Source organism: Zootoca vivipara, chromosome 13 (genome assembly GCF_963506605.1).
Source record: "Zootoca vivipara chromosome 13, rZooViv1.1, whole genome shotgun sequence".
Taxonomy (NCBI): Eukaryota; Metazoa; Chordata; class Lepidosauria; order Squamata; family Lacertidae; genus Zootoca; species Zootoca vivipara.
This window is the reverse complement of record NC_083288.1, coordinates 40942454-40970368: the sequence shown is the minus strand read 5'-3', so window position 1 is coordinate 40970368 and position 27915 is coordinate 40942454. Positions and strand designations below refer to the sequence as shown.

General features: G+C 42.0%; 2 protein-coding genes and 1 pseudogene across 4 annotated transcripts; all 3 read right to left on the bottom strand.

Moving 5' to 3' along the window:
• Positions 1-1091: 1091 nt before the first annotated feature.
• LOC118095880 (C-type lectin-like) lies at positions 1092-8791 on the bottom strand. 3 transcript variants are annotated; one of them, XM_035137185.2, is made up of 7 exons: positions 8663-8790; positions 7450-7536; positions 5159-5239; positions 4316-4407; positions 2127-2267; positions 1588-1702; positions 1092-1288 (listed from the first exon to the last, which is right to left on the bottom strand). In XM_035137185.2, the coding sequence occupies exons 3-7, from the start codon at positions 5223-5225 to the stop codon at positions 1221-1223; spliced, it is 483 nt and encodes a 160-aa protein (XP_034993076.1). In that variant the 5' UTR covers positions 5226-5239; positions 7450-7536; positions 8663-8790; the 3' UTR covers positions 1092-1220. The 3 variants fall into 3 exon arrangements, with proteins under 3 accessions (XP_034993076.1, XP_060137773.1, XP_034993077.1); XM_060281790.1 differs by lacking the exon at positions 5159-5239 and having other exon boundaries at positions 8663-8791; XM_035137186.2 differs by lacking the exon at positions 7450-7536 and having other exon boundaries at positions 8663-8758.
• Positions 8792-12101: 3310 nt separating this feature from the next.
• On the bottom strand, positions 12102-13822 carry LOC118095558 (vomeronasal type-2 receptor 26-like; annotated as a pseudogene).
• A 10708-nt stretch (positions 13823-24530) lies between these two features.
• On the bottom strand, positions 24531-26694 carry LOC118095557 (vomeronasal type-2 receptor 26-like). Its single transcript, XM_035136807.2, has 2 exons — positions 26616-26694; positions 24531-25441 (listed from the first exon to the last, which is right to left on the bottom strand). The coding sequence occupies exons 1-2, from the start codon at positions 26692-26694 to the stop codon at positions 24531-24533; spliced, it is 990 nt and encodes a 329-aa protein (XP_034992698.2).
• Between the last annotated feature and the right edge of the window lie 1221 nt (positions 26695-27915).

The window sequence follows — 27915 nt, the reverse complement described above, 5'->3', positions numbered from 1 at the left end:
TGGAAATGATATACCGTTGGTATTTAAATCCTAGTAAGTTAGCAAAAATGTATGAGACAGGTTCAAATATCTGTTGGAAATGTAAAGAAAAAGAAGGCACCTTTTATCATATGTGGTGAATGTTTAAGATAACAAAAGCATTCTGGGAAATGAAATATAATAAATTGAAATAAATGTTTAAAATAACTTTTATATAAAAAACCCAGAGGCTTTTTATTAGGAATTGTAGATGCTGAAATTCCAGGGAGCAGAAAAGACTTTTTATGTATGTGATGACAGCTGCATGGATGCTGTTAGCCCAGAGATGGAAAGAAGATAAAGTCCCTACCAGAGAAGAATGGCAAATTAAACTGTTGGAATATGCCGAAATGGCAAAACTGACCGCGAAGCTCAGAAACCAGCAAGATCAAAACTTTAATAAGGAATTGGGGGGGGGGGTATTTTACTTAGAAGACCACTGTAAGCAGCTGAAAACACTAGCAGGAACGCAATAACACTTGTAATGTAACAAGAACTATGGATATAATGGAGTTATAAAAAATGTGGTTTATGGGGAAAAGATACAATAGAAAAGGGGTAACAACAGAACCCATGGAAGGGAAGGTGGGAAGTCCAGAGATTCAGAGGATGTGGGTATGATTATAATGTTAAATTTGTAAAACCAAATAAAAATCATTTTGAAAAAAGAAAAAATATATTATCTCCCATTTTGATTTGATGGTTCCTGGAAAATGCAGAGGATTTGGTCTATATTTGGATATAATTGGATGTCATTTTGAATCAAAGTGGTGGACTGAATCTTGAAAAAACTGCACTGATGTTGATGCCTTGCACGATGGGAGCAGCAGTGCGGGGATGGTGCTCCTTAGGTACCATGTTCCTGCTTCCCTGGGACTTCCATGAAAGGAGTGCAACTCACCCACCCCTGTCATGTTGAGATTTGTGATACTGGAAGTGGAGTTGTAAGTATGGCTGGATGGAGGAGGATAGCAGTGCATTAGGAAGTATATGCCTACGAGAGAATTTATTAAGATTACACGGAGCTGAAGCCACAAGAAAATGTCAAAGATGGAGACGGAAGAAGACAACGCTATAGACATGAATGTTTATTTTAGAGTCATTGGAGATAGCTGGTCTTTCACTTTGAAGGATGTCGGAGGAGAAAATGATACCAGAGTCATCTGACTTCAGCTGGCACTGTTGGGAACTGTAGGACTGCTTTACAGCTCTTGCTTGCAAATGAAGGTATTCATTTGATCACATATTCTATCATTCCACTTCCGTAAACCTGAAATTTGAGATCATATGACTCATACATCAGTTTGGCAACCACAATTTTGGGATAAAGTATATAAATGAAGATATGCGAACAACCTGTGCAGATTGGATGTAGTCAAAGCCTTCTAACTCATGCTCAACAAATGGACCTCTGCTGATTTGGTGTACAGAGTAATTATTTTGTGAACCTTGGTACAGATGGTTAGATACAATCTTGAGAAATATTGGAAATGGATGGAGAAGCAGATGGCAATGTAAAATCTAAGATGCAAATGTCTTTTTCTCAAACCCTGGAAATGGTTTCCTTACCAGAGCCATGCAGCAACTCCACACAATACTCCACACCGCCCACGTTGTTTGGTTCCCCTTCGTTCCAGCTTCGGTAATTGAAAGTTGATTCATCAGCCCACCTCCAGCGCCCATTCTGCAGGAATGATAGGGAAGAGATCATGCAGTCATTTGAAATGAGGAGCTCTGCTAAAAGATCATGTGGAGCATTGGTCAGAGTGAAGCGATTGCATTTTGGGATGGAGATATTAGAGGACCCCCCCCTCTAAACATAATGGAGAAGTCACATATTGGATTCATCCTGGGAGATGATTGAGTTAAGGACAGAATGGCGGTGTTCAGAAGCCACTATTCAATGAATAAAATATTGGGAAGGGAGCAGGTAAGCCACGCCCCATATAATCTATCACGCACACCATTTGAAGGACAGTGGCCAATAACGGGGGGAGGGGGCTGGCCCCCTCAAATATTTTATGGGGGGAGGAGGGACCTCAGCCCCTAGGAGTTGGCTCCTATGTCACCGACAATGGCCTGAAATAGAATAAGAGAAGACAACTCACCTCACGGGGATCTTGGAGCCCAATCCAGACATTACTTGGATTTTTCTGGTATGTGGCGATGTGCTTGGCTACCAAGGCTGCCTCTTTCTCAGTGAGGATAGAGGCAAGGTGGGTCCCACGGCCATAGCTCTGGCACTCAATCTAAAAATGGAAGAAATGAAGGCTACCTCGTCACAATTTAATGCCCCACTAGGATGGATGGAGGGATGAATTCAATTCAGTTCCCATTTAAAAGCCATTAAAAGCCAATCCCTCACATTCAAACTGTCCAACGGGGGGGGGGGGGAGAAAAGGAAGGAAGGAGACTGAAACACAGGCATATCTTGAAATTCACACTTAAAGAGCATGCATTAGGGGAAAGTATGCATTAAAAGGAATCCATGGTTGAAGACAACATGTACAATGAATCATATGAGGGAAAGGTACAAAACTGCATAGAAAACTGTGTTTACTAGGATAAATGTGAACTAAAATGCTGAATAATTTTAAACAAACAAACAAACAAACAAACAAAATACAGATTGCTGCAGAAATGTGAGGAATTGAATTTAAAATTGGAAGAATGTGATATTGCAAGAAAACAACAACCACGTATTCGTACCTACCAGTACCAAAGTGAAATTCTCAAAATGTGAGGCTCCCTGTGGAAGACCAAAGCTTTTTCTCCCTTTTTACTGTTACCAACTTGTCACATGCAATGTTTCTAGTCTGACAGCACCTCCAGACTCTGAGTATTTTGCATTAGGAATTGAAGGACATACCAACATACAGTTTGAGAAAATAAAAGTGACCTGCGATTCCAGGGCAATAAATCATCTACAGAAACAATATTTTTTGAGGTTAGGAAAGTGATGGGGAAATGCTTGGAAAAGTGTGGGATGGTTGGACAATTAATAGGAAGCTATATAAACACTCATGTAAATTAAGATGAATGTTCATTGTTGTATAATCTCTCTACATTCTAATAGCAATTTAAGGTTTTTGCAACCAAATAAGGAAAATGGATGAATACAAAGATCATATGAGGGAGCTGTAAACTGGTCTTCTAACAAACTGAAAATCAGCATTATTTTAATTGTTAATATTGTGAAAGCTTCAGAAAGACAGAATATGTGTTTAAGGAAATTTGAGCTTGAAAGATTTCCTTTGGAAGATCAAATTGATATTAGCTCTGCAATCCAGGAGATTAACTTTCCACCCATCTTGCTGCATTCTTTTTTTGACACCCCAGACCACACAACCCACTAGTAAACCATAGGATGTAAACCAGGCATCCCCAAACTTCGGCCCTCCAGATGTTTTGGACTACAATTCCCATCTTCCCCGACCACTGGTCCTGTTAGCTAGGGATCGTGGGAGTTGTAGGCCAAAACATCTGGAGGGCCGCAGTTTGGGGATGCCTGATGTAAACCAACCCCTTCTCTAAAGCTATGAAAATTTGCAGGAGTGCAGCATTTACCTTGGGTTGATAAATCGCTTTGGAAGTCACAGGAAGCTAACTGGCCTCTTGTAATATCTGAGTCTATTCACAAATATGCATGTTGAGCATAGGTGGAGGGTCGAAACAAACACTTCAATAAGCCCAGGTTTGCATATTCCAAAGGGATGGGTGGCACTGTGGGCCTAGGCACTGAGCCTAGGGCTTGCTGATCAGAAGGTCGGCGGTTCGAATCCCCGCGACGGGGTGAGCTCCCGTTGCTCGGTCCCAGCTCCTGCCCTCCTAGCAGTTCGAAAGCACGTCAAAGTGCAAGTAGATAAATAGGTACCACTCCGGCGGGAGGGTAAACGGGGTTTCCATGCACTGCTCTGGTTCACCAGAAGCAGCTTTGTCATGCTGGCCACATGACCTGGAAGCTGTACGCTGGCTCCCTCGGCCAGTAATGCGAGATGAGCGCCGCAACCCCAGAGTCGTCCGCAACTGGACCTAATGGTCAGGGGCCCCCTTCACTTTCACCTTGCATATTCCAAATGATCTATACAGAGGCTGACCCCCCTTTTTTAGCCCACATGCCTTTCCCTAAAACTGCACATTATTGTTCTTTTCATGCACAAATGACTTGCTTCTTCTCCTGGGTGGGTAAACTACTTGACCTTATGATAACAAATCCAATCTCTTTTGTTCGTTCTAAGATGCTTTTCATGTACTTTCATATAACATTATACTTTTGTAGGAGAGGGTCGTGCGTTACCTCAGCATCGTCCCATGACATCTTAAAATCAAAATAAGCATAGCAGTTGCCCTGGTTTTGCATCCAATCCCTGGGACATGAGCTGGTCTTGGCTGTATGGAGAAAGAAGGAAGAAAAGAAAGAGAAACAAAAGAACTAAGAGGTTTGCTCTTTAATAATAATAATAACTTTTATTTATACCCTGCCCTTCCCAGTCGAGACCGGGCTCAGGGTGGCTAACAACAAGAATATCAAAGCAAGCATAAAAGAAACAATTCAATTAAAATACAGATTAAATACAACGTTAAAATTCAATTTTAAAATTAGGAAACTACATGTGGAAGCTCATTTAAATATCTGTAGGATAAAGCCTTAAGGGAGAGTAACACCGGGGTCAGACTGAGTCAGTCCAAAGCCAAGCAGAACAGCTCTGTCTTGCAGGCCCTACGAAAAGATGGCAACTCCCACTGGGCCCTAGTCTCCTGAGAGAGAGCGTTCCACCAGGTTGGGGCTAGTACTGAGAAGGCCCTGGTCCTGGTCGAGGCCAGTCTAACCACCTTGTGACTTGGGATCTCCAGTATGTTATTATTTGTGGACCTTAATGTCCTCTGCAGGGCATACCGGGAGAGGCGGTCCTGTAGGTACGAGGGTCCTAAGCCCTCGTACCTATAGCTAAGTCCTTAGCTATATCATTGGTGATTCTATGAGGAAAATGCAGAATATATATTTTTTTTTTAAAAAAAAACCTGCTGTTTTGTCCCAATAGAATTAGCTGGGCTACTCTCCATTCAAAATCTAAGGAGTACCTTTTAGTGACTGCTTAGCCCTATGTAAGACTTCTGGGTGATTTGCTTTAATGCTCACCTCCTGGAAAAGAACTGGAGACCAGAATTCCAAGAAGGTAAAGGCTGAACTTGGTGACGAATCTCATCTTCTATTGTTTACCTTTGAAAAAGAGTAATGTACCATGAATTCAAGAGGTGCATTCATTCAATGTTATTGATCCAGAGTGGTGATATGGAAGGGAGGGGAAAGTAAGTATTTTTCTGTATTTCAAATAACAATTATCTTTTATTTGAAGAACAGAGGAAGAAGAAAGAATTTAAAGGTTCAAATTGTCAGTGCTGATGAATCATACACACCAATGGGACTTCCACACTAGGAATTTAAATGTGGAATTGCCATTCTTTGCCTGGTAAAACTGGAGTGAACACTGAGCTGTTAAAATGTAGAAAGCTTTATACAGAATGGTTGGAGACCATTGAGCAGGTGACTGTAAAACCCTCCAGTTGGAAGCACGTTAAGTATTGATGAAAAGCAATAGCGCTTGCTTTCTGGTATCTGTTTTCTATATGGAAAATGATTTACTCCCAAGCAAATGTGATGATTCAAAATCAGGGTTGTTCCCCCCCCCTTCCAATGATCTTAACCTAGATTGTGATCTACTTTCTGCATTGTCCAGGCAGCTGCATATAAGCAAACAGTTTTGCATATTCCTTATGTCAGAGAGATGACATGTGGCCCTTTCAGAGGGTGTTGGACTGGAACTATCACCATTCTCTATTCATTCATTCATTCGTTTGTTTTTTCAATACAAACAACAACCACAAAAGACACATACAACAAAAACCATAATAACACAATTTGACAATTCAGATTTGAATACTCTGATATACCTATGCCTACCACTTTTTAACAATATTTCCCCACCTCTCTCTCCTTCCCCTACTTCCCACCACTATCCGCCTTATCGCTTAAATATTCGTTCCAGATTTCTTCATATTTATCCATTCTTATTTTGCGTCGACATGCAATTTGTTCATATGTAGCTAATCTGTCCATATTTATCAACCCATGTGTTCAATGGAATCTTTTTGCGGCTCTTCCAATTTATCAAAACAAGTTTTCTTTTTGCTTCTAATATAGCACGATACATCCTCTCTCTTTTTGTGGACCCCTTGAAATCTCCCACATTTCCGGAATATAATTTAGACATGTGATATGTGGCCCTTTCAGAGGGTGTTGGACTGGAACTCTCATCGTTCTCAACCATTAGGCATACTTTCTGGGGCTGATGGGAGTTGGAGTCCAGCAATATTTTGAGGTCTACAGATTTCAAACCCCCTCCTAATGCAAACTCCAGGATGTCAGCAAGAGTTGTAATTTGAACACGCGTACACACACACACACACACCTCACTTTCTCAAACTATCTTCATCTATTTGACAGTAATCTAAGCAATCTGGGTGTAGTGGGGATCTCCCTTGGATTTTAGTGCATTGGTTTCTTTCTTTCTTTTTTTAAAAAAATGCTTCTCCCTCTCAAATTCTCCCAGTCATTCTAATCTTCTGAGCATCTATCCTCTTGGTCCCTTTCCAAACCAGCCTCAGAAACAATGTCTAGTTTAATGTAAAATGCAGGGGGCTTTAGTCCCATTGCTTCCTTAACTGTAGTAACTGTGTAAATTAAGATTTTATAGGAAACCCCATTTATACTTCATCCCTTCTTGCAGCCATAAGTTATGAGAGGGAAGAGCATGCCTCCTCTGTAAGAAAATCCTGTAAGAATAGTAATTGTACAGTATTGCTCTCAATCACACTGTCAACTCATCCTTTTTTGCATATCTAGGAAAGCAAATAACAATGTTTGAGAAAGTTTGAGGTCCTGTGTGTTTATTTCCTGTGGCTTCAACCTGTGATTGGTAGCCTCCTAAATTTGATGGATGGGAGATTGGAAAATTCTGCACCTGTATTGGTTGAGGCACTATTTGGTGATGGTGCCTCTCCTCTGGCAGAGGAGGGTTTGGCTGGAAAATGGCATGGCTAGTTTGGCTGGTATGGGGTAGCCCACTAGCAATATCCATCCAAACAAGGAGATATGGAGGAGGCAGAGGCGGCCTTGCATGTGCTGAATAAAAACCACTGGAATTATCAGGGTGTTTCCCTCCCATCTCCAATGATCTTTACCCATCTAGACAGCTGGAGAAATTCAATGGGAAATCCAACTGTGTTGAAAAATTCAAAGAGGAACAAATTTCAAAGGGTGGCTATGTTTCAGCTCTCATATTGTTTCAGATAGTGCAAATTCAATAAGTTTGTCTTTATATGGAAACTGAACTGGATTTCTCTCCATCCCCACCCCCAATTCCAACTTACCCAGGTTCAGTCCTGTTGAGCTGATGGATAACTCTTTCTACAGGAAAGTCTGTCTCCCAAGTTGGCTGCCTTAATTCTTATATGGAGCTATGGCAGGGGGAATGAGGAATGAATTTCAAGCTTTTAGATATATATATAGAGTACAGATGAAGAAAGAAAGAGTGTACTTCAAATACTTCAAATATGTACTCATAAAATCACATGTTTGATTGCATGAATGTCCCTGAGCTTAGTCAGGTCAGAGGCAGGGGAAAGGAGGAAGGAATGTTTAAAATTGGGGCTTGGCAAGGTCTAGATTTTAGAAAAAAATGGGAAAGGACTTAGGGGAGCTAAACTCCCCCCTCCTCTTTGCCTCCTCATGCTATTAACTCCCTCCTCCTTGGCTCAACTGGAATATAAGTAACTTTGGTGATGGAGGGTGGGAGTACTTAAACCGGGGAGTATTCTACTTCTTCTACTTCCACCACACCCATGCCCTTGCTTTCTTCTCCTCAACTTCTCAACCCACAAACCCACACAGTATATGTATACTCACTTACCTGTGAGAACTGAATGGGATTTTGCTGGAAGAAGGATGGGGACAGATATGTGGGAATAGGAAAATAAAAAAAATTCCTTCAGTAGCACCTTAAAGACCAACTAAGTTTTTATTTTGGTATGAGCTTTCGTGTGCATGCACACTTCGTCAGATACTGAAGGAATTTTTTTATTTTGCTTCGACTCAGACCAACACGGCTACCTACCTGTATGTTGGTATAGGGTATAATGTTAGTAAGGTAAAGGTAAAGGGACCCCTGACCATTAGTTCCAGTCGTGACCGACTCTGGGGTTGCGCATTCATCTCGCATTATTGGCCGAGGGAGCCGCCACATAGCTTCCACGTCATGTGGCCAGCATGACAAAGGCGCTTCTGGCAAACCAGAGCAGCACATGGAAATGCCGTTTACCTTCCCGTTGTAGCGGTTCCTAATCATCTACTTGCCTTTTAACGTGCTTTCAAACTGCTAGGTTGGCAGGAGCTGGGACCAAGCAACGGGAGCTCACCCTGTCACAGGGATTCGATTCGCCGAACTTCTGATCAGCAACCCCTAGGCTCAGTGGTTTAACCCACAGCGCCTCCTGGGTCCCATAATGTTAGTGAGAGCACCCCAAAACAAAATATAAATCAGTAGCGATAGCATCAGAAGTAAGTTTGTGATTGCCTCCAACTTACCCAAGTTTTGTCCTGTGAGGTGATGGATATCGCTTTACGCAGGGACAAGTTTGTCTCTGAAGCTGCTGCCTCAATTCTTATAAAGATCTTCATGAAGTTGGGGGTTGGGGCTGGGACAGCGGAAGGATGAAAGTTTAATCACTTGCCATATGTCGAGTAGATATGGATAGGAGAAATATGTTACAATTTCCCTGAAATTCCCACAATTAGTCAATTCACTATACAGTTAGGTTTCTGGTAATGGGTTGGGAAGCAAATATCCTAAATAAAATAAGCACACATAATTAATATCAGATAATGCATCTACCATCTGGAGCTTAGTCCATATCTAGGCGGAGTACTTTGTTCAATATGTTTGATTTTAAAATGAAAGGGAACAGAGTGCAGGTTTTGCTCAAGGGCACAGACTCACTTCGCATTGTTGATAGCCAACAAGAACAGCCAGCTTCCTTCAAAATGGAGTGTTTACATTGGAACATTTCCCAGAATCCGCTGCTACATGAAGGGATTCCATGACAGGCAAATCCACATGGCAAAGATTTCATGAAGCCCCAACTGTGAAAACAGCTTCTATAAATTCAAACTAGTTTCTTTTTTTTTAATCTACATTTAAAAATGGAGCTTGGTGAAGTCCCCTTTTCCATGAAAATGAAAGATGATGAAGGGGGGACTGAGATCTCAATCTCTTTGCTGTCCATGCTCTTTTGCTTTAGGTTTTCCCCCTCCCTGCTTCAATTCCAGGATTTCCAGGATTGTTTTTAGATATGCTGTAAGTCCCTCAGAGTGGCTGGGTTGTTGTTGTTGTTGTTGTTGCTGCTGCTGCTGCTGCTGTTGCTGGGAGAAAGGTTATACGGGGGGGGGGGGTTGGGTTTCAGCTCCCATCACCCGCCACTAGCATCCAGTTGACTCAATTATTTATTATTTATTGAAATTCTATACCGCCCAATAACCGGAGGTCTCAGGGTGGTTCACATTAAAATTTCACAGTATATATATATATAAAATAAAAGCCATTGCCCAATAATACCCCCCCCAAAAAGAGCCACATTTCTAAAGGGTATGGGATGTTGATAAGGTCAACCGAAGGCCTGGTTAAAAGCGAATGTGTTTTTGCCTGTCACCTAAAGGTTGCTAATGAAGGCGTCAGGTGAACTTCCCTGGAGAGAGCATTCCACGGACGGCGAGCTACTGCAGAGAAGGCCCGTTCTTGTGTTTCCACCCTCCAGTCCTCTCGAGGCGGTGACACACGAAGGAGGGCCTCAGAAGATGATGTCAGGTTCATATGGAAAGAGGCGGTTCTACCGCTAGAATATTATGGAAAGAGGTGGAACCTACTAGTAGAGTGTTGTGTAGATAGCCCCTGGTATCTGCTACTAAACCTCTGTGGCCAATATATTTTTCTGGTGACAGCAATTTCCTCACACACAGCCCCTCACAGCACTTGGGTGCTTATGGAAGGAAGATATCCACCAGGGTAGAGATAGGGGTTTTGTTTTTTATTTGAAGAGTATCTAGCGTGTGTGTAAGGAGGGATGCTGGTCTGAATATCTCTTTTACACAGAAAATATTCTCACAGCATCCAGACGTCTGAATTTAAACATGTATGTCCACTGCCAGAAGATTTATATTACGCTTGGTGCTTTGCATGTTCGTATGGTCCATTGGGGATTTCTTTTCTTAACACACACACACACACACACACACACACACACACACACACAAAAATGTCACGCGACTTTTTGTATAAGGTTTTATTCAGACTTTACACAATACAATAAAAAGAAACTATTCTAAACAGAAAATGAGAAAAAGAAAAGAACAAAACAAAAGAAGAAAAAGAGCTAGATGAATGCAAAGTTCTCTCACACATATATCCTAACTTTGAGCAATGAAATTTGTTTAAAAGATACATCTATTGTTTAGGAACTGTGTGGTTAAGGTCTTCCTGGGATCAAGGTCATGTCCCACCAACTTCTAATTTATTTTACTAAGCAGAATGGTAAACTAATAATAATAATAATAATAATAATAATAATAGTTGTTGTTGTTGTTGTTGTTTAGTCGTTTAGTCGTTTAGTCGTGTCTGACTCTTTGTGACCCCATGGACCAGAGCACGTCAGGCACTCCTGTCTTGCACTGCCTCCTGCAGTTTAGTCAAACTCATGTTGGTAGCTTCGAGAACACTGTCCAACCATCTCGTCCTCTGTCGTCCCCTTCTCCTAGTGCCCTCCATCTTTCCCAACATCAGGGTCTTTTCCAGGGAGTCTTCTCTTCTCATGAGGCGACCAAAGTATTGGAGCCTCAGCTTCAGGATCTGTCCTTCCAGTGAGCACTCAGGGCTGATTTCCTTCAGGATGGATAGGTTTGATGGGAGTCTCAAGAGTCTCCTCCAGCACCATAATTCAAAAGCATCAATTCTTCGGCGATCAGACTTCTTTATGGTCCAGCTCTTTATTATGGTCCAGCTCTTTATTATTATTATTATTATTATTATTATTATTATTATTATTATTATTATTATACCTTTATTGTCACTACACCACCTATGGGCAGTGAAATTAAATGAACCGCACTGCCCCCACACATGTCAATTGGACCACTATTTTCTTCCATTCAGCAGCCCAACAGCCCACGGATAAAAGCTGTTCTTTAACCTGTTGGTGCGGCTGACTATACTTCTGTATCTCCTGCCTGAAGTTAGGAGATTAAAGAGGTGCTGGCCATGGTGTGAGTTGTCCATGAAAATTTTCCTCGCTCTCCTGAGGCAGTGGTCTCCCGCGAGGTCATCTAGCGAATACATGGGCTGTATTCACCAGCCTCTGTAGGGACTTCCTGTCCGTGGCTGTCAAACCAATGTATTACACTGTAATACAGTATGAAAGGACACTTTCTATTGTGGCTCGGTAGAAGGAGATTATCAATTTTTGTTTGACATTGTTCATTTGCAAGACCACGAGGAAATGGAGTCTCTGTTGGACCTTCCTAACCACCTGGGTTGTATTGATATTCCAAGTGAGGTCTTCACTAAGGGAAACTAGCAAGAATTAACAAGAGCTCAAATGATTTAGATGCCATATTTTTCAATCACTCAGCAGCTATTTCATTTTCAATCCTGCTGCAAATTGCTTCCACATAACATTCCACTTGGACAACACCCTCGTGAAGCAGACCCCTATGTATAACAGTATTATGGCCTCTGCCTAATGTGTAGCGATTAGTGTGTTCTCCTAGGTGCTGGGAAATTGGGTTCAAATCCCCATTCAGCCATGAGTCAGATGCCACATCTCAATCTAAGCTTCTTCACAGAGTTGTTGAGAATAGCAATACCGTAGCAAGAGAGAAAGGAATATTTTTTAAAAAAGAAATAACATCTTGACACAACTTAATCCTTAATAAAAATAACTTAAGGTCCCTGGCTAACGGCATCTCTTTCACCTTCTCAACTATGGTCATCCTTCTTCCTTACTAGCCTCTCTTTACTGTTCATCTCAGGCCTAAATATAATGATGTAGATTTTGGGGAGGAAGATGCAACCCAATAAGCCAGCAGTAGAGGCCAAGATGGAGAAGATCTCCACAGCTACCATGTATTTCCCTTTGGTGCTCAGATAAGTGGGGACAAAGGACAGCCAAACACTGCAGAAGACCAGCATGCTGAAGGTAATCAACTTGGCTTCATTGAAAGTATCAGGCAACTTCCTGGCAAAGAAAGCCACAGAGAAGCTCACAATGGCCAAGAGACCCATGTAGCTGAGAATAAGGTGGAACATGATGTCGGAGCCTTCATTGCACTGCACTATGATTTGCCCATCCTGGGAGTGCAGGTCAAACTCTGGGAAAGGGGGAGAGGATGCCAGCCACCCAACACAGATGCCAGCTTGAATGAGAGAGCAGAAGGTGATAAGGGATCCTGCCAGCCTCTTCCCAAGCCATTTCCTCAGGCTGTTTCCAGGCTTGGTCACCATGAATGCCAAAAGCACAGTGATTGTTTTGGCTAACACACAAGCAACAGCAATGGAGAAGACGATGCCAAGGACCGTTTGCCTCAAGACACAGGTCACCTTTGTAGGCCTGCCAATGAATAAGAAGGAGCAGAGAAAGCAGAGAAGCAGAGAAGAGAGCAAGGTGCAGGTGATTCCCCAGTTGTTGGCTTTGACAATGGGAGTGTTCCAGTGCAGACCGAAGGTCCCCATCACAACAATTGTGACCAGAGAAAGCAGGAGAGTTAAGGAAGCCAGAATCACCCCCAAGGGCTCCTCATAGGATAGGTAGCTTATTTTTTCAGAACACATTGGTCCTGAAAGGCATTTGGGTAGTGATCATCAGGGCATTTCTCACACTGATCTGCATCTGAAAGTGAGAAGCATGCTTTTAGCATTTCTGGAAGTGATAATTATTAATATTATTGGTAGTGTCTATTATGTAGTACATTGAACATATTACTGAGCTGATGAACCAAAGCCTAATTTTTCAACTAAGTGATGGTTGCTCTCTGAGCATCTCAGCTGTACTAATCAATCCATTCATATTTTTTGTCATGATTGCATTATACTGATTGATGTCAGTCTTTTCCCCTTAACCAATGTCTATCTCTGCATCCAACCCATGTCTTTGCATTTCAAGGCTTGCAGCCCAAGTGTTTCTTTTTTACACTTCACGCAATGGAGCTTGGGAGTGGATCAAACAGCCAGGTAGCCTGTCATCAAGACAATCTACATTTGACAAGAAATAATGTACCTAAGGATTGAAACTGTATGGATACAATAGAGAAAAGTATTCGCTAGTTGTTAATAACTGAAGAAGAAAATTTGTTGGCTGGAGGTTCAATAGTGAGAAAGGAAATTTTCGAGTGCAATCCTAACCATTTCTACCCAGATGGATGTCATCCTGATTTCAGTGGTGCTTAATCCCACACAATATATTCTTGAGCGTCTGACCAAAGGGGAGGGAGCGGAAAGGAGAATATGTATGAGTAACATAAATACATGTCCTTCGGATCCATGACAGAAGATAAGCAGACATAATAAGACTATGTTGGAGAGGAAGATGGGAATTCCAGTTGACTTGGGTTCCTTCACTTACCCTTCTGGACTGAAATCCTCCCTTTAGGGCACTGAACACAGTCATAGCAACAGATTTGTTTTCCCTGCTGGGCAAACATACTCTGTCCAGGGTGGCAGCTCTCAACACAGGTTGAAATGGGCAGCATCTAATGGTAATGACAAGCAAGGGATTTTGGATGGAATAAGCTTGCTTCTCTACATAAATCTTATTGTCATCTGTGTCCGCTTTGTGGCAGAAAGGTCACAGGACTGAAATTAAAGGATGACTGTCAAGCATTTGCTCCCTGGCCAAACATCAGGCCCCTTGATAAAGATGCTTTGTGCTGTCACCTAACCATTTGGCCAGCCAGGCACATGTCTGAATGGCAAAGAGAAGCTCCTGCCCACCTTGTGCTTCTTGATAGATTGATTCCTCATAACCCAATGCTGAATCCCTTCTGCAGACACTGTCTTTTAAAGTATAAATAATAATTTATTTTTACTTAGTGTAGTTGAACTCGCAGATTAAAATATAAAATGCAAGCAGGTGTTACTTACATTGCTAATACACCTTGTTGTTGTTGTTGTTTAGCCGTTTAGTCGTGTCCGACTCTTCGTGACCCCATGGACCATAGCACGCCTGGCACTCCTGTCTTCCACTGCCTCCTGCAGTTTGCTCAGACTCATGTTCGTAGCTTCGAGAACATGGTCCAACCATCTCATCCTCTGTTGTCCCCTTCTCCTTATGCCCTACATCTTTCCCAACATCAGGGTCTTTTCCAGGGAGTCTTCTCTTCTCATGAGGTGGCCAAAGTATTGGAGCCTCAGCTTCACGATCTGTCCTTCCAGTGAGCACTCAGGGCTGATTTCCTTAAGAATCGATAGGTTGGATCTTCTTGCAGTCCATGGGACTCTCAAGAGTCTCCTCCAGCACCAGAATTCAAAAGCATCAATTCTTCGGCGATCAGCCTTCTTTACGGTCCGGCTCTCACTTCCATACATCACTACTGGGAAAACCATAGCTTTAACTATACAGACCTTTGTCGGCAAGGTGATGTCTCTGCTTTTTAAGATGCTGTCTAGGTTTGTCATTGCTTTTCTTCCAAGAAGCAGGCGTCTTTTAATTTTGTGACTGCTGTCACCATCTGCAGTGATCAAGGAGCCCAAGAAAGTAAAATCTCTCACTGCTTCCATTTCTTCCCCTTCTATTTGCCAGGAGTTGATGGGACCAGTGACCATGATCTTGGTTTTTTTGATGTTGAGCTTCAGACCATATTTTGCGCTCTCCTCTTTCACCCTCATTAAAAGGTTCTTTAATTCCTCCTCACTTTCTGCCATCAAGGTTGTGTCATCTGCATATATGAGGTTGTTGATATTTCTTCCGGCAATCTTAATTCCGGTTTGGGATTCATCTAGTCCAGCCTTTCGCATGATGAATTATGCATATAAGTTAAATAAGCAGGGAGACAGTATACAACCTTGTTGTACTCCTTTCCCAATTTTGAACCAATCAGTTGTTCCATATCCAGTTCTAACTGTAGCTTCTTGTCCCACATAGAGATTTCTCAGGAGACAGATGAGGTGATCAGGCACTCCCATTTCTTTAAGAACTTGCCATAGTTTGCTGTGATCGACACAGTCAAAGGCTTTTGCATAGTCAATGAAGCAGAAGTAGACGTTTTTCTGGAACTCTCTAGCTTTCTCCATAATCCAGTGCATGTTTGCTCTTTGGTCTCTGGTTCCTCTGCCCCTTCGAAATCCAGCTTGCACTTCTGGGAGTTCTCGGTCCACATACTGCCTAAGCCTGCCTTGTACAATTTTGAGCATAACCTTGCTAGCGTGTGAAATGAGCGCAATTGTGCGGTAGTTGGAGCATTCTTTGGCACTGCCCTTCTTTGGGATTGGGATGTAGACTGATCTTCTCCAATCCTCTGGCCATTGCTGAGTTTTCCAAACTTGCTGGCATATTGGGTGTAGCACCTTAACAGCATCATCTTTTAAAATCTTAAATAGTTCAGCTGGAATATCATCACTTCCACTGGCCTTGTTATTAGCAGTGCTTTCTAAGGCCCATTTGACTTCACTCTCCAAGATGTCTGGCTCAAGGTCAGCAACCACACTACCTGGGGTGTACGAAACCTCCATATCTTTCTGGTATAATTCCTCTGTGTATTCTTGCCACCTCTTCTTGATGTCTTCTACTTCTGTTAGGTCCTTACCACTTTTGTCCTTGATTATGGTAATCTTTGTACGAAATGTTCCTTTCATATCTCCAATTTTCTTGAACAGATCTCTGGTTTTCCCCATTCTATTGTTTTCCTCTGTTTCTTTGCATTGCTCGTTTAAGAAGGCCCTCTTGTCTCTCCTTGCTATTTTTTGGAAATCTGCATTCAGTTTCCTGTATCTTTCCCTATCTCCCTTGCATTTTGCTTGCCTCCTCTCCCCCGCTATTTGTAAGGCCTCGTTGGACAGCCATTTTGCTTTCTTGCATTTCCTTTTCCTTGGGGTGGTTTTCATTGCTGCCTCCTGTATAATGTTATGAGCCTCCATCCATAGTTCTTCAGGCACTCTGTCCACCAAATCTAAATCCTTAAACCTGTTCCTCACTTCCACTGTGTATTCATAAGGGATTTGATTTAGATTGTATCTTACTGGCCCAGTGGTTTTTACTACTTTCTTCAGTTCAAGCTGGAATGTTGCTATAAGAAGCTAATGATCTGAGTTACAGTCAGCTCCAGGTCTTGTTTTTGCTGACTTTATAGAGCTTCTCCATCTTTGGCTACAGAGAATATAATCAATCTGATTTCGATGCTGCCCATTTGGTGATATCCATGTGTAGAGACGTCTCTTGTGTTGTTGGAAAAGAGTATTTGTGATGACCAGCTTATAGATTTTTTTATCTAAGATAAATACTGTCACAGACTGAAAGCAGCACAACAGAACACTTCTGCTGCTCTAACTCTTTAGACTGCTCATAACTGCCATAACTGCACAAACTGACATAACTACACACTTTTAAAATGTTTTTTTCTGGGGGGGGTTGCTATTGGGTTCTTTTTTAATCTTGATTATGTATTTTGTAGTTCTATAATTCGGTTTTATTCTGTGAACCTCCCTGAGATCTCCGGGTATAGGGTTGCATATGAATTCAATCAATCAATCAATCAATCAATCACCTCAGCCATATGACAGCACATATAGCCTCCCATAGCCTTCTGAGCATCAGCACTTTCCTGAGCATTTTGGATGCTTTCAACCAACACATTATGGCCAAGCCTGCATGGAATTTGGCCCTACCATCAGCCTGATGGAGACCAACATCCTGGCACAGGATATCGCCAGCCACTCCATCCATCAGCATTAGTGACCACACACTTCAGATGGCCATCTTTCTACCAGGGCTCCGCATGGTGGCACAGACTCTCTCTCTCAAAAAAAAGATTGCTGCCAACAAAGCATTTTGGAACACCACAGTCCCTTTTCAAGAGCCTTAAGCATCTTTCAATTCCTTACGCAGAAAGACCTTGTTCTTTAACCCTGAGCTCCAAATTAGCTTCAAACTAGCTCGGCATCAACAAATTGGAACAAAGTAACAAAAATAGTATTTCATCAGTGAGTACCAGCGCTTGCCTCCTCACCCTTCTCCTTTGACGCCACTTCTGCTTTCCTGGATCCCTTAATTTTCTCATAAAAGATTATGATGAAAACAAGAAATAGTCCCACCCACCTGCTTGAACTTGGGATTCCATGCAATGGCACTTCCATCCACTGTGAACTCTTTTCCTGGGGGTGCCTGAGGGTCCACCCTCCCCACTCGGACTCTCTGGAAGGACTCATTGGGAAATGTGACCAAGTTGAGGAGATCATAGCCACCTGCCTGCTGCCCCTTCTCATCAAAAGAGATTTCTTCCCCAGCACTGTTGTTGAAGTGGAGGTTCTTCAGGAAGGAGTGAAGCTAGATTGCAGGAAAAAACAACAACACAATCGTTGGAGGCTAATATGCTCTCTCTTTTCCATTTGCCAGTTGGACCTTTGGCTTTTTACTACCATTCATCAGTATGTTATAGGACACTGAAAGTTGGCTTCCAGTGAGTGAAATCATTGCTCTATATAGCTCAGTCATTTCTACACTGGTTGTTATTGACTCTCTAAGGTTTCAGAGTCTTTCCCAGCAGGATCTTGAGATGCTGGGGGTTGAACACAGGACCTTCTGAGTGAAAGGAGATGCTCTGCCATTGAGCTGTAAGCCTTTCCAGTTCCAATACAGTGGGACCTTGGGTTACAAATGCAACTGGTTACAAACGCGATGGTTTACAAACTCTGGTAACCCAGAAGTAGTGCCTCATGTTGTGAACTTTGCCCCAGGATGAGATGGAAATTGCGCACCGGCGTTGTGGCGGCAGTGGGGGGCCCCAATGAGTGAAAGCACGCCTCAGGTCAAGAACGTTTCTGGGTGAAGAACGGACCTCCAGGACAAATTAGGTTCGTAACCTGAGGTACCACTGTACTTGGAGACATGGCTTGGTATGCTTTTCTGCTTGACATAGATTCTGGGTACTTCCCCATTAACAAATGCAACTGTCTTGTCCTGAGTCAAACCATTGGTCTCTGTAGCCCAAAACTGTCTACTCTGAATTGCCACAGTAATACAGGGCATACATCCGAGGTTTCAACCCAGTTCTGATAACTGAGGACACCCCTGCCTCTTGCGCAGCTCAAGTAGGAGAATCCTGGGATGGATTAATTTCAAAAGTTTGAATGTGCAGCTTGCAAAGCATAAGAGATAAATTCCCACCCAATGGTAGAGCTCACCAGGGAAAATCCCCAAGGCCTCTCTTCCATGCCAAGTATCAGCTGTGGAACATATGAACCAGTGCTTCTAACATTGAGGAAAGTAGCTAACAGTACCTGCCAGGGCTGAACTTTTGGCTGCTTCCGTCTCTCACCCAGTACTTTCTGTTTGGCTCTTGATGAATACATTCTATGGAGAGCATGTGCTACTGCATGGACGGCATTGTAGATGGTGTAGCTCTGGCTGGACATTTCCATTTCAAACACAGGTCCAGTGAGTTTCTCCAGCTTCTCCTCCCCAGTGCAGTTTCTCTGAGTTGTGGCAATTATATTGTTATCTGGGAATGTACAGATGAATGCACTGGCCCAGAACTGCTGGATGAAATAAAGATTTGGCTGCCATGGATTCATGGTCTGTAGAAAGTCCTGAAACCCTGGAACTGGATTTGAATGGAGTGTAAATGTCAAGGTGCCATTGAAGGATATAGATGGGAAATTGTTTCCTACCAGCACTGCAGTAAAATCCCATTGAGCTGTTGTAATCCACACCCTCTCCAGCGGGTACTTATACAAAACCTCACAGGAAACTAAAACCAGTCTCAAAGCCTCTAGAGACTGACTGTTTCCATAGACAAGAGTGACATTCATTTGCCTCTGTGTGAGAGCAAACACGATTGGTCTCAATTTTAGTTGAAAGAGCTCATTAGGTAACCATTGTGTCACTAGTGGGATCACCAGTGTCCAAGAAATGCAAAGATTATTCTGGAAAAGCCTTGGTCTGAGAGTACGAAGGAAGGTTTCTCCACTGTCATCATCTGAAACAAGGAGGCCAATCCAGTTCCACCCAAACTTCCGGAGTAGCCACACAATGCCATCATATTGAGCTTCTTCATTGGGGACCATTTGGACGAAGGAAGGGAAGAGCCTCTTGTCACTCAGCACTGGATCCAAGGAGCCATAGCTGAGCTAAAGTGAAAGGCATTATATTTTTAAGTACCTGGAGACCATCTATTTGTTCATAGAAAGAATACTTCTGTATTGTGGTGGTTAGCCACCTGGTCTTACCTTTCTAAGTATACCCCCCTGGTATTATCCCAATGCTAATTCAGAAGGCAGTGTAGGCAACACATAGCTAGGAGGCTTTAACATAGTCTTGACACAAGCGTAGAAAACATAATATAATGGGATTGAAAGCTAACCTGGATGCTCTTTTGGGGTTTTCATGTGTATGTCTGCCCTTGTGGTTGTATCACTGTATCTACACACATACCTGTGGAATCTTGTAGGTGTTTAATATATTGGCCATCTGCATGGAGTCTTGGGAGGTGAGCCCTCCAACGACGGCAATTAATTTATCTTCCCCATTACAGTGGTAATTGGGGGAATTTTGTTGTCCCATGAAAAGAAGAGCAAGAGTGTTCAAACAAGTTCGGGAAGGATTAAAAGCATTCTCATAAAATGTTGATGCCAGTGTGATGTTGGATGAGAGTTTGGCATTCTTGTTGATCTCTTGCATGGCAAAGATGAAGGCAAGAACATGCTGGTAGTTTTTCGGGATAAGACTGCAATGAGACAAAGAATGACTGCAAACATGACAGAAAAGAAACAATTGTTATGAAGTTTCCATTTTGATTCATGCATCTATTTAACCTGGATGTTTCAGCTGGACAAGAACATTTTATTCAAATTTATGATAGTACAGCAATTTCCTCAGATATTTTGATTACCGTAGATGTGCAGTATGTAAATGGTAGATTCAAGGATATCCATTGTTGTGCTGTGGGTGAATTGGTGGGGTTGGATATTGAAACCCAGAAACAAAAAGCTGTTAACCTGCCAAGTTCAGTCGGGCTCTAATTTTTTTCCCATTTAACTAGGTTCAAAATCACGAACACAGTGGGATAAAATACTGAGTAAATCAGATTGTATGTTCCCAACCCTCCCTTTGCTTCGTTCTTATACGCAATGTCCATGTCTACCTCTTGTTCTGCTTCTTTGTCCACCAACTCCCTTCCATTTCTGAACCATGAAGTATTCATGGAAATGTGTTCTCAATTCTACCTGGGAAACAACTATTTACTATGTTGTTGTTTAGTCGTGTCCGACTCTTCGTGACCCCATGGACCATAGCACGCCAGGCACTCCTGTCTTCCACTGCCTCCCGTAGTTTGGTCAAACTCATGTTCGTAGCTTCGAGAACACTGTCCAACCATCTTGTCCTCTGTCGTCCCCTTCTCCTAGTGCCCTCAATCTTTCCCAACATCAGGGTCTTTTCCAAGGATTCTTCTCTTCTCATGAGGTGGCCAAAGTATTGGAGCCTCAGCTTCACAATCTGTCCTTCCAGGGAGCACTCAGGGCTGATTTCCTTAAGAATGGATAGGTTTGATCTTCTAGCAGTCCATGGGACTCTCAAGAGTCTCCTCCAGCACCATAATTCAAAAGCATCAATTCTTCGGCGATCAGCCTTCTTTATGGTCCAGCTCTCACTTCCATACATCACTACTGGGAAAACCATAGCTTTAACTATACGGACCTTTGTCGGCAAGGTGATGTCTCTGCTTTTTAAGATGCTATACTATTTACTATACCAGTGTGCTATAACACACATTCTCTTTTTAGCAGCCCTTGAATCTAAGCTTAATAGATATACTTGCCTTTTTTTAAAAAAAAAAAAACCCCAAATATCATATACAGAAACACCACAATGAACTGGGGACATGTTGAGTAGAATAGCATTTCAAGCAAGTCCAAATTTGTATTGAAGGACTATGAATATGTACTTCTCAATCCTTTTCACAAGAATTATTATCCTACCTGAAAGACAACTCTGCAAAATATTGTTAAAATTGTGGTGTAGAGGAATTTGATTAGGTCGCATATGGTGCCTTAGACTGATCATGAGTTTATTTCTGCTAATTCTAGTGGTGGGACAAAAATGTGAATGAACCCTGTGAAGGCTGACAGGAGAACCGAAGACAGAAGCTGATGCAGTCGTTTATTTCATCAAGCCATGAATAATCAGTGGACCCAACAGAAAATCCCCTGTAAATAAGTAACTACTTACTGAGCAGAAAATGAAGAGGATTGTGGGTGCTCTATAAATTTCTCCATTCTGAAGTTTCCCAGCGTAACGGATATAAATTCACCAATGATCGTGTCCCCTGGAGGACCATATGAGTTGGTTTGAACTGTTTTTCTCAATCTGCAAGAGCTCAAACTCTTGCTAGAAGAACAATGCAGCAGCAACAGCAGGAAAAGCAGATGGTGAGCAAACCATTTTTGGGCTGAAGTGGAAGCCATGATGTTTACCTATAGTCACCAACAGCATTTCAGTCTTGGCTGTAGTTATAAGGAAACTTGGCTACAGGGAGGCATGTACCTGCCTCAAATCTACGTCCCCAACTGGATTCATGTAAGTTGATAGGACAGGTGCCTATATAGACTACAACACAGAACCATCAAATTTGGAAAGGGCTGTTTCTGTCGCTGTCATTGTGCCTGGCATCTGAATTGCCATGGGACATTTAAAAGTCATGAAGCTGATCAATAATTATAAAAATTACAGGGTGAGGTATTTGTTTTGCTAAGGTTCTCAAGTCTGAGAACAAACAAAGTTCTTATGCCAATGAGATTTCTGCTCCAGTCCAAGATCTTCTCCCTTGTGAAGCAGTGCCTTGGACAGCTGGCATAACTTTCTGAATGTAGACAATTTGACACATGTGCAGGGTAAAGAAAGAGGCTTGTTTTCTTTTCTTTTTCCAAATAATTTTTTTTTGTTTTCTCAAACATGAAATTACTAATATACAGAAAAGAAAAATAATCATCAATAAAGCAATTCATCTTTTACATTTCTGTTATTATTTACTATATACATTCCAATGTTCTGCCGAACACAACTTCCTCCTTTTCCCTCCTTGGTTTTCTGGGTCATCATCATATATATTGCGCTTTATCCCATCCAGATCTCTGTTAATTTTTTGATTACATTACCATATTTGAATATATCTATTTTGTTTCTGTTGTAGGTTTTATGTCAACCCTGTTAGTGTCTTTATGGTCTTACAGTTTTCCTTCAGATATACCACAAACTTACTCCAATCTTTTTGGAACTTCTGTTCTTTCTGTTCCCTTATCCTTCCTGTCATTCTAGCTAACTCTGAATACTCCATCATCTTAACCCTCCACTCCTCAGGTGTTGGAATTTCTGTTGACTTCCATCTTTGAGCTAACACCATTCTGGCTGCTGTGGTGGCGTACATGAATAGTCTTTGATCCTCTTTTTAAATTTCATTTCCCATTAATCCTAATAAGAAGCTTTCTGGTTTTTTGGGAAATGTATATTTTAACATCTTTTTTTAATGAAAGAGGCTTGTTTTCTGTTAACTGTCCTGAGACCTCTGGGGATAGGGTGGTATATAAGCTCAATAAATAAAAATAATAAAATAATGTACATATCTCTCAACCACTAGCCCTTCTATCCAATTACTGTCTACTCTGAATAGCAATTATGCTCAATGGCATATCAACGGGGTCTTTCTCCCATGCAACGAGCTTTTTATATATATATATACCATAGATGTTAGTAATTAAACTTTGTCCTTATGTATCCGAAGCTGAGAGTGGTTGGGGCAACCCAGTGAGATGGGCATCATATAAATAATAAATTATTATTATTTTGAGCTCTGCTACTGAGCAATATCCCTTCCCTGTAACCTGGATGGTTAAGCACTTCGTCATAACAGCAAACCAGATATCTCTACTCTTCTTCTGCCTCCCTCAGATGCCATCCCACATGCGATTTTTGTCTGTCCCCACAGAAGCCTAAGCATCTTCCCATTAGGTCTCCTGATATTATTGGATGGCAGCTCCCATAATCTCTGGCAGCTGCCAATGCTTGCTGGGGATGGACGGCATTGTATTCCAACAACTTCTGGGCACAAACGCTGAAGAACAATGATCTCTTCCATGGACATTACTGTCCTGGGACCTTCTGCTTGTTTTCATTTCAGCATAGTAAACCTGAGATAAAGGTATGATGTACAATGCCATCAGAGCTATTGGGACAGAACATGGTCTCTGCAGATGGTGGATTTGAATGTCACTAGGGATGGGTGAACTGAAGACACAGAGATCTAAGATACTAGAGTTGATTTTTAAGGGAATTCTTAAATTTAGTCGAAGCAGATTTTTGGAATTAGCAGGTTAGGTAATGGTCCATTAAGGAAACAAAGGGAGAGGCTCTGAACTCTTGGGTAGTTAGAAAGACAAATATAGAGAGGACCGGTGGGAAATTGGATTCTTTCTTCAAAAAGCTGAACTGTGCTCTTTATCTTCCTGCATAAAAATCAACTTTATGGCCACTGTATTTTTCTGCTGAGAGCAATTACTCACACGCAAGCCCCCACAACCCCTGGGTCCTTATGGAAGCAAGACACTCAATGGGTCAAAGATAGTTGTTTTCTTTTTTTAAATAAAGAGTATCTAGCGTGTGTGAAAGTAGGGTTGCTGGTCTGAATATCTCTTTTACAGGAACACAGAAAATATTCTCACAGCATCCAGAAGTCTGAGTTTAAACATGAATGTCCACTGCCAGAAGATTTATATTACGCTTGGTGCTTTGCATGTTCGTATGGTCCATTGGGGATTTCTTTTCTTAATACACACACACACACACACACACACACACACACACACACACACACACAATGTCACACGACTTTTTGTATAAGGTTTTATTCAGACTTTACACAATACAATAAAAAGAAACTATTCTAAACAGAAAATGAGAAAAAGAAAAGAACAAAACAAAACAAAAGAAGAAAAAGAGCTAGATGAATACAAAGTTCTCTCACACATATGTCCTAACTTTGAGCAATGAAATTTGTTTAAAAGATACATCTATTATTTAGGAACTGTGTGGTTATGGTATTCATGGGATCAAGGTCATGTCCCACCAACTTCTAATTTATTTTACAAAGCAGAATGGTAAACTAGCAAGAATTAACAAGAGCTCAAATGATTTAGATGCCATATTTTTCAATTATGGCCTTCCTTCTTCCTTACTAACCTCTCTTTACTGTTCATCTCAGGCCTAAGTAAAATGATGTAGATTTTGGGGAGGAAGATGCAACCCAGTAAGCCAGCAGTAGAGGCCAAGATGGAGAAGATCTCCACAGCCACCATGTATTTCCCTTTGGTGCTCAGATAAGTGGGGACAAAGGACAGCCAAACACTGCAGAAGACCAGCATGCTGAAGGTAATCAACTTGGCTTCATTGAAAGTATCAGGCAACTTCCTGGCAAAGAAAGCCACAGAGAAGCTCACAATGGCCAAAAGACCCATGTAGCCAAGAATAAGGTGGAACATGATGTCTGAGCCTTCATTGCACTGCACTATGATTTGCCCATCCTGGGAGTGCAGGTCAAATTCTGCGAATGGGGGAGAGGTTGCCAACCACCCAAGACAGATGCCAGCTTGAATGAGAGAGCAGAAGGTGATAAGGGATCCTGCCAGCCTCTTCCCAAGCCATTTCCTCATGCTGTTTCCAGGCTTGGTCACCATGAATGCCAAAAGCACAGTGAGGGTTTTCGCTAACACACAAGCAACAGCAATGGAGAAGACGATGCCAAAGACCATTTGCCTCAAGACACAGGTCACCTTTGTAGGCCTGCCAATGAATAAGAAGGAGCAGAGAAAGCAGAGAAGCAGAGAAGAGAGCAAGGTGCAGGTGATTCCCCAGTTGTTGGCTTTGACAATGGGAGTGTTCCAGTGCAGACCAAAGGTCCCCATCACAACAACCGTGACAAGAGAAAGCAGGAGAGTTAAGGAAGCCAGAATTGCCCCCAAGGGCTCCTCATAGGATAGGTAGCTTATTTTTTTTGGAATACATTGGTCCTGAAAGGCATTTGGGTAGTGATCATCTGCACATTTCTCACATTGACCTGCATCTGAAAGTGAGAAGCATGCTTTTAGCATTTCTGGAAGTGATAATTATGAATATTATTGGTAGTGTCTATTATGCAGTACATTGAACATATTACTGAGCTGATGAACCAAAGCCTAATTTTTCAACTAAGTGATGGTTGCTCTCTGAGCATCTCAGCTGTACTAATCAATCTATTCATATTTATTTGTCATGATTGCATTATACTGATTGATTTCAGTCTATTCCCCTTAACCAATGTCTATCTCTGCATCCAGCCCCATGTCTTTGCATTTCAAGGTTCGTAGCCTAAGTGTTTCTTTTCTACACTTCCCGCAATGGAGCTTGGGAGTGGATCAAACAGCCAGGTAGCCTGTCATCGAGACAATCTACATTTGACAAGAAATAATGTTCCTAAGGATTGAAACGGTGTGGATACAATAGAGAAAAGTATTAACTACTTGTTAATAACTGAATAAGAAAGTTTGTTGGCTGCAGGTTAAATGGTGGGAAAAGGAAATTTTCGGAGTGGGTTCCTAACCATTTCTACCCAGATGGATGTCATCCTGATTTCAGTGGTGTTTAATCCCATGTGAACTTTATTTCACACAATATATTCTTGAGCGTCTGTCCAAAGGGGAGGGAGAGGATAGGAGAATATGTATGAGTAACGTAAACACATGTGCTTCGGATCCATGACAGAAGATAAGCAGACAAAATAAGACTAAGACATGAATGTCTGTGTGGGAGAGGAAGATGGGAATTCCAGTTGACTTGGGTTCCTTTGTGAAGAGTAGCAAGGACCCACTAAAGGGTTAAGCTGTTTTGTGTGTCATCTGACCACTGGGAAGGAGGGAGGAGTTTTCTTTGGGAATGTTTTCTTTGTACTCTGTGTGTAAATCACTTTCGTTTTTGCTCGGAAAGAAGAGCAGTCATGCTGTCTTGCTCTCCCGGTCAGTTGTTTATCTTTCTGTAAATAAAGCAATTAGTTTAGAAGACGGATGCTAATCTGTGTGATTTATGTGTGCTGCTTTCTGCAAGTTCACACAGGCTTCTAGCTACGCAAGGAGATACTCTGCAGTTTCTTTGCCGAGAGTGCGCAGATAAGGAAGCGCAACTGGACTGTTGTGATGTTTGGCAATGCCCTAATGAGCCAATCTATCACTCATTAGGAAGAAAACTTCACATCCTTCACTTACCCTTCTGGACTGAAATCCTCCCTTTCGGGCACTGAACACAGTCATAGCAACAGATTTGCTTTCCCTGCTGAGCAAACATACTCTGTCCAGGGTGGCAGCTCTCAACACAGGTGGAAATGGGCAGCATCTAATGGCAATGACAAGCAAGGGATTTTGAATGGAATAAGCTTGCTTCTCTACATAAATCTTATTGTCATCAATGTCTGCTATGTGGCAGAAAGGTCACAGGACTGAAATTAGAGGATGACTGTCAAGCATTTGCTCCCTGGCCAAACATCAGGCCCCCTGATAAAGATGCTTTGTGCTGTCACCTAACCACTTGGGCAGCCAAGGACATGTCTGAATGGCAAAGAGAAGCTCCTGCCAACCTTGTCCTTATTGATAGATTGATTCCTCATAACCCAATGCTGAATCCCTCCTGCAGACGCTGTCTTTTAAAGTTTAAATAAGAATTTATTTTTACTTAGTGTACTTGAACTTGCAGATAAAAATATACAATGCAGACAGGTGTTACTTACATTGCTTATACACCTTACATAGATTTTTTTTTAATCTAAGATAAATACTGTCACAAACTGAAAGCAGCACAACAGAACACTTCTGCTGTTCTAACTCTTTAGACTGCTTATACCTCCATAACTGCACAAACTGACATGTTTCTTTTTTCTGGGGCGGTTGCTATTGGGTTCTTGTTTTTATCTTGATTATGTATTTTGTAGTTCTATAATTCGGTTTTATTCTGTGACCCTCCCTGAGATCTCCGGGTATAGGGTTGCATATGAATTCAATCAATCAATCAATCAATCACCTCAGGCATATGACAGCACATATAGCCTTCCATAGACTTCTGAGCAACAGCACTTTTCCGAGCATTTTGGATGCATTCATCCCACACATTATGGCCAAGCCTGCAAGGAGTTTGGCCCCACCATCAGCCTGATGGAGACCAACATCCTGGCACAGGATACCGCCAGCCACTCCATCCATCAACATTACTGACCACACACTTCAGATGGCCATCTTTCTACCAGGGCTCCGCGTGGTGGCACAGACTCTCAATAAAAAAATTGCTGCCAACAAAGCATTTTGGAACACCACAGTCCCTTTTCAAGAGCCTTAAACACCTGCCAATTCCTTACTCTGAAAGACCTTGTTCTTTAACCCTCTGCTCCAAATTAGTTTCAAACTAGCTCTGCATCATCAAATTTGAACAAAGTAACAAAAATTGTATTTCATCAGTGAGTACGAGCGCTTGCCTCCTCACACTTCTCCTTTGTAGCCATCTCTGTTTTCCTGGATC

What these genes read in the sequence shown, in the direction of transcription:
- LOC118095880 (XM_035137185.2), bottom strand. Translation starts at nt 5,225, where the DNA reads ATGAGATTCGTCACCAAGTTCAGCCTTTACCTTCTTGGAATTCTGGTC. An exon ending in CTCCAGTTCTTTTCCAGGAG is followed by an intron (nt 4,408 to 5,158) that starts GTGAGCATTAAA and finishes TTCTCCATACAG; the next exon opens with CCAAGACCAGCTCATGTCCC. An exon ending in TGTCATGGGACGATGCTGAG is followed by an intron (nt 2,268 to 4,315) that starts GTAACGCACGAC and finishes TTCCATTTTTAG; the next exon opens with ATTGAGTGCCAGAGCTATGG.
- LOC118095557 (XM_035136807.2), bottom strand. Translation starts at nt 26,694, where the DNA reads ATGTTTGCTCAGCAGGGAAAGCAAATCTGTTGCTATGACTGTGTTCAG. An exon ending in GAGGATTTCAGTCCAGAAGG is followed by an intron (nt 25,442 to 26,615) that starts GTAAGTGAAGGA and finishes TCTCACTTTCAG; the next exon opens with ATGCAGGTCAATGTGAGAAA.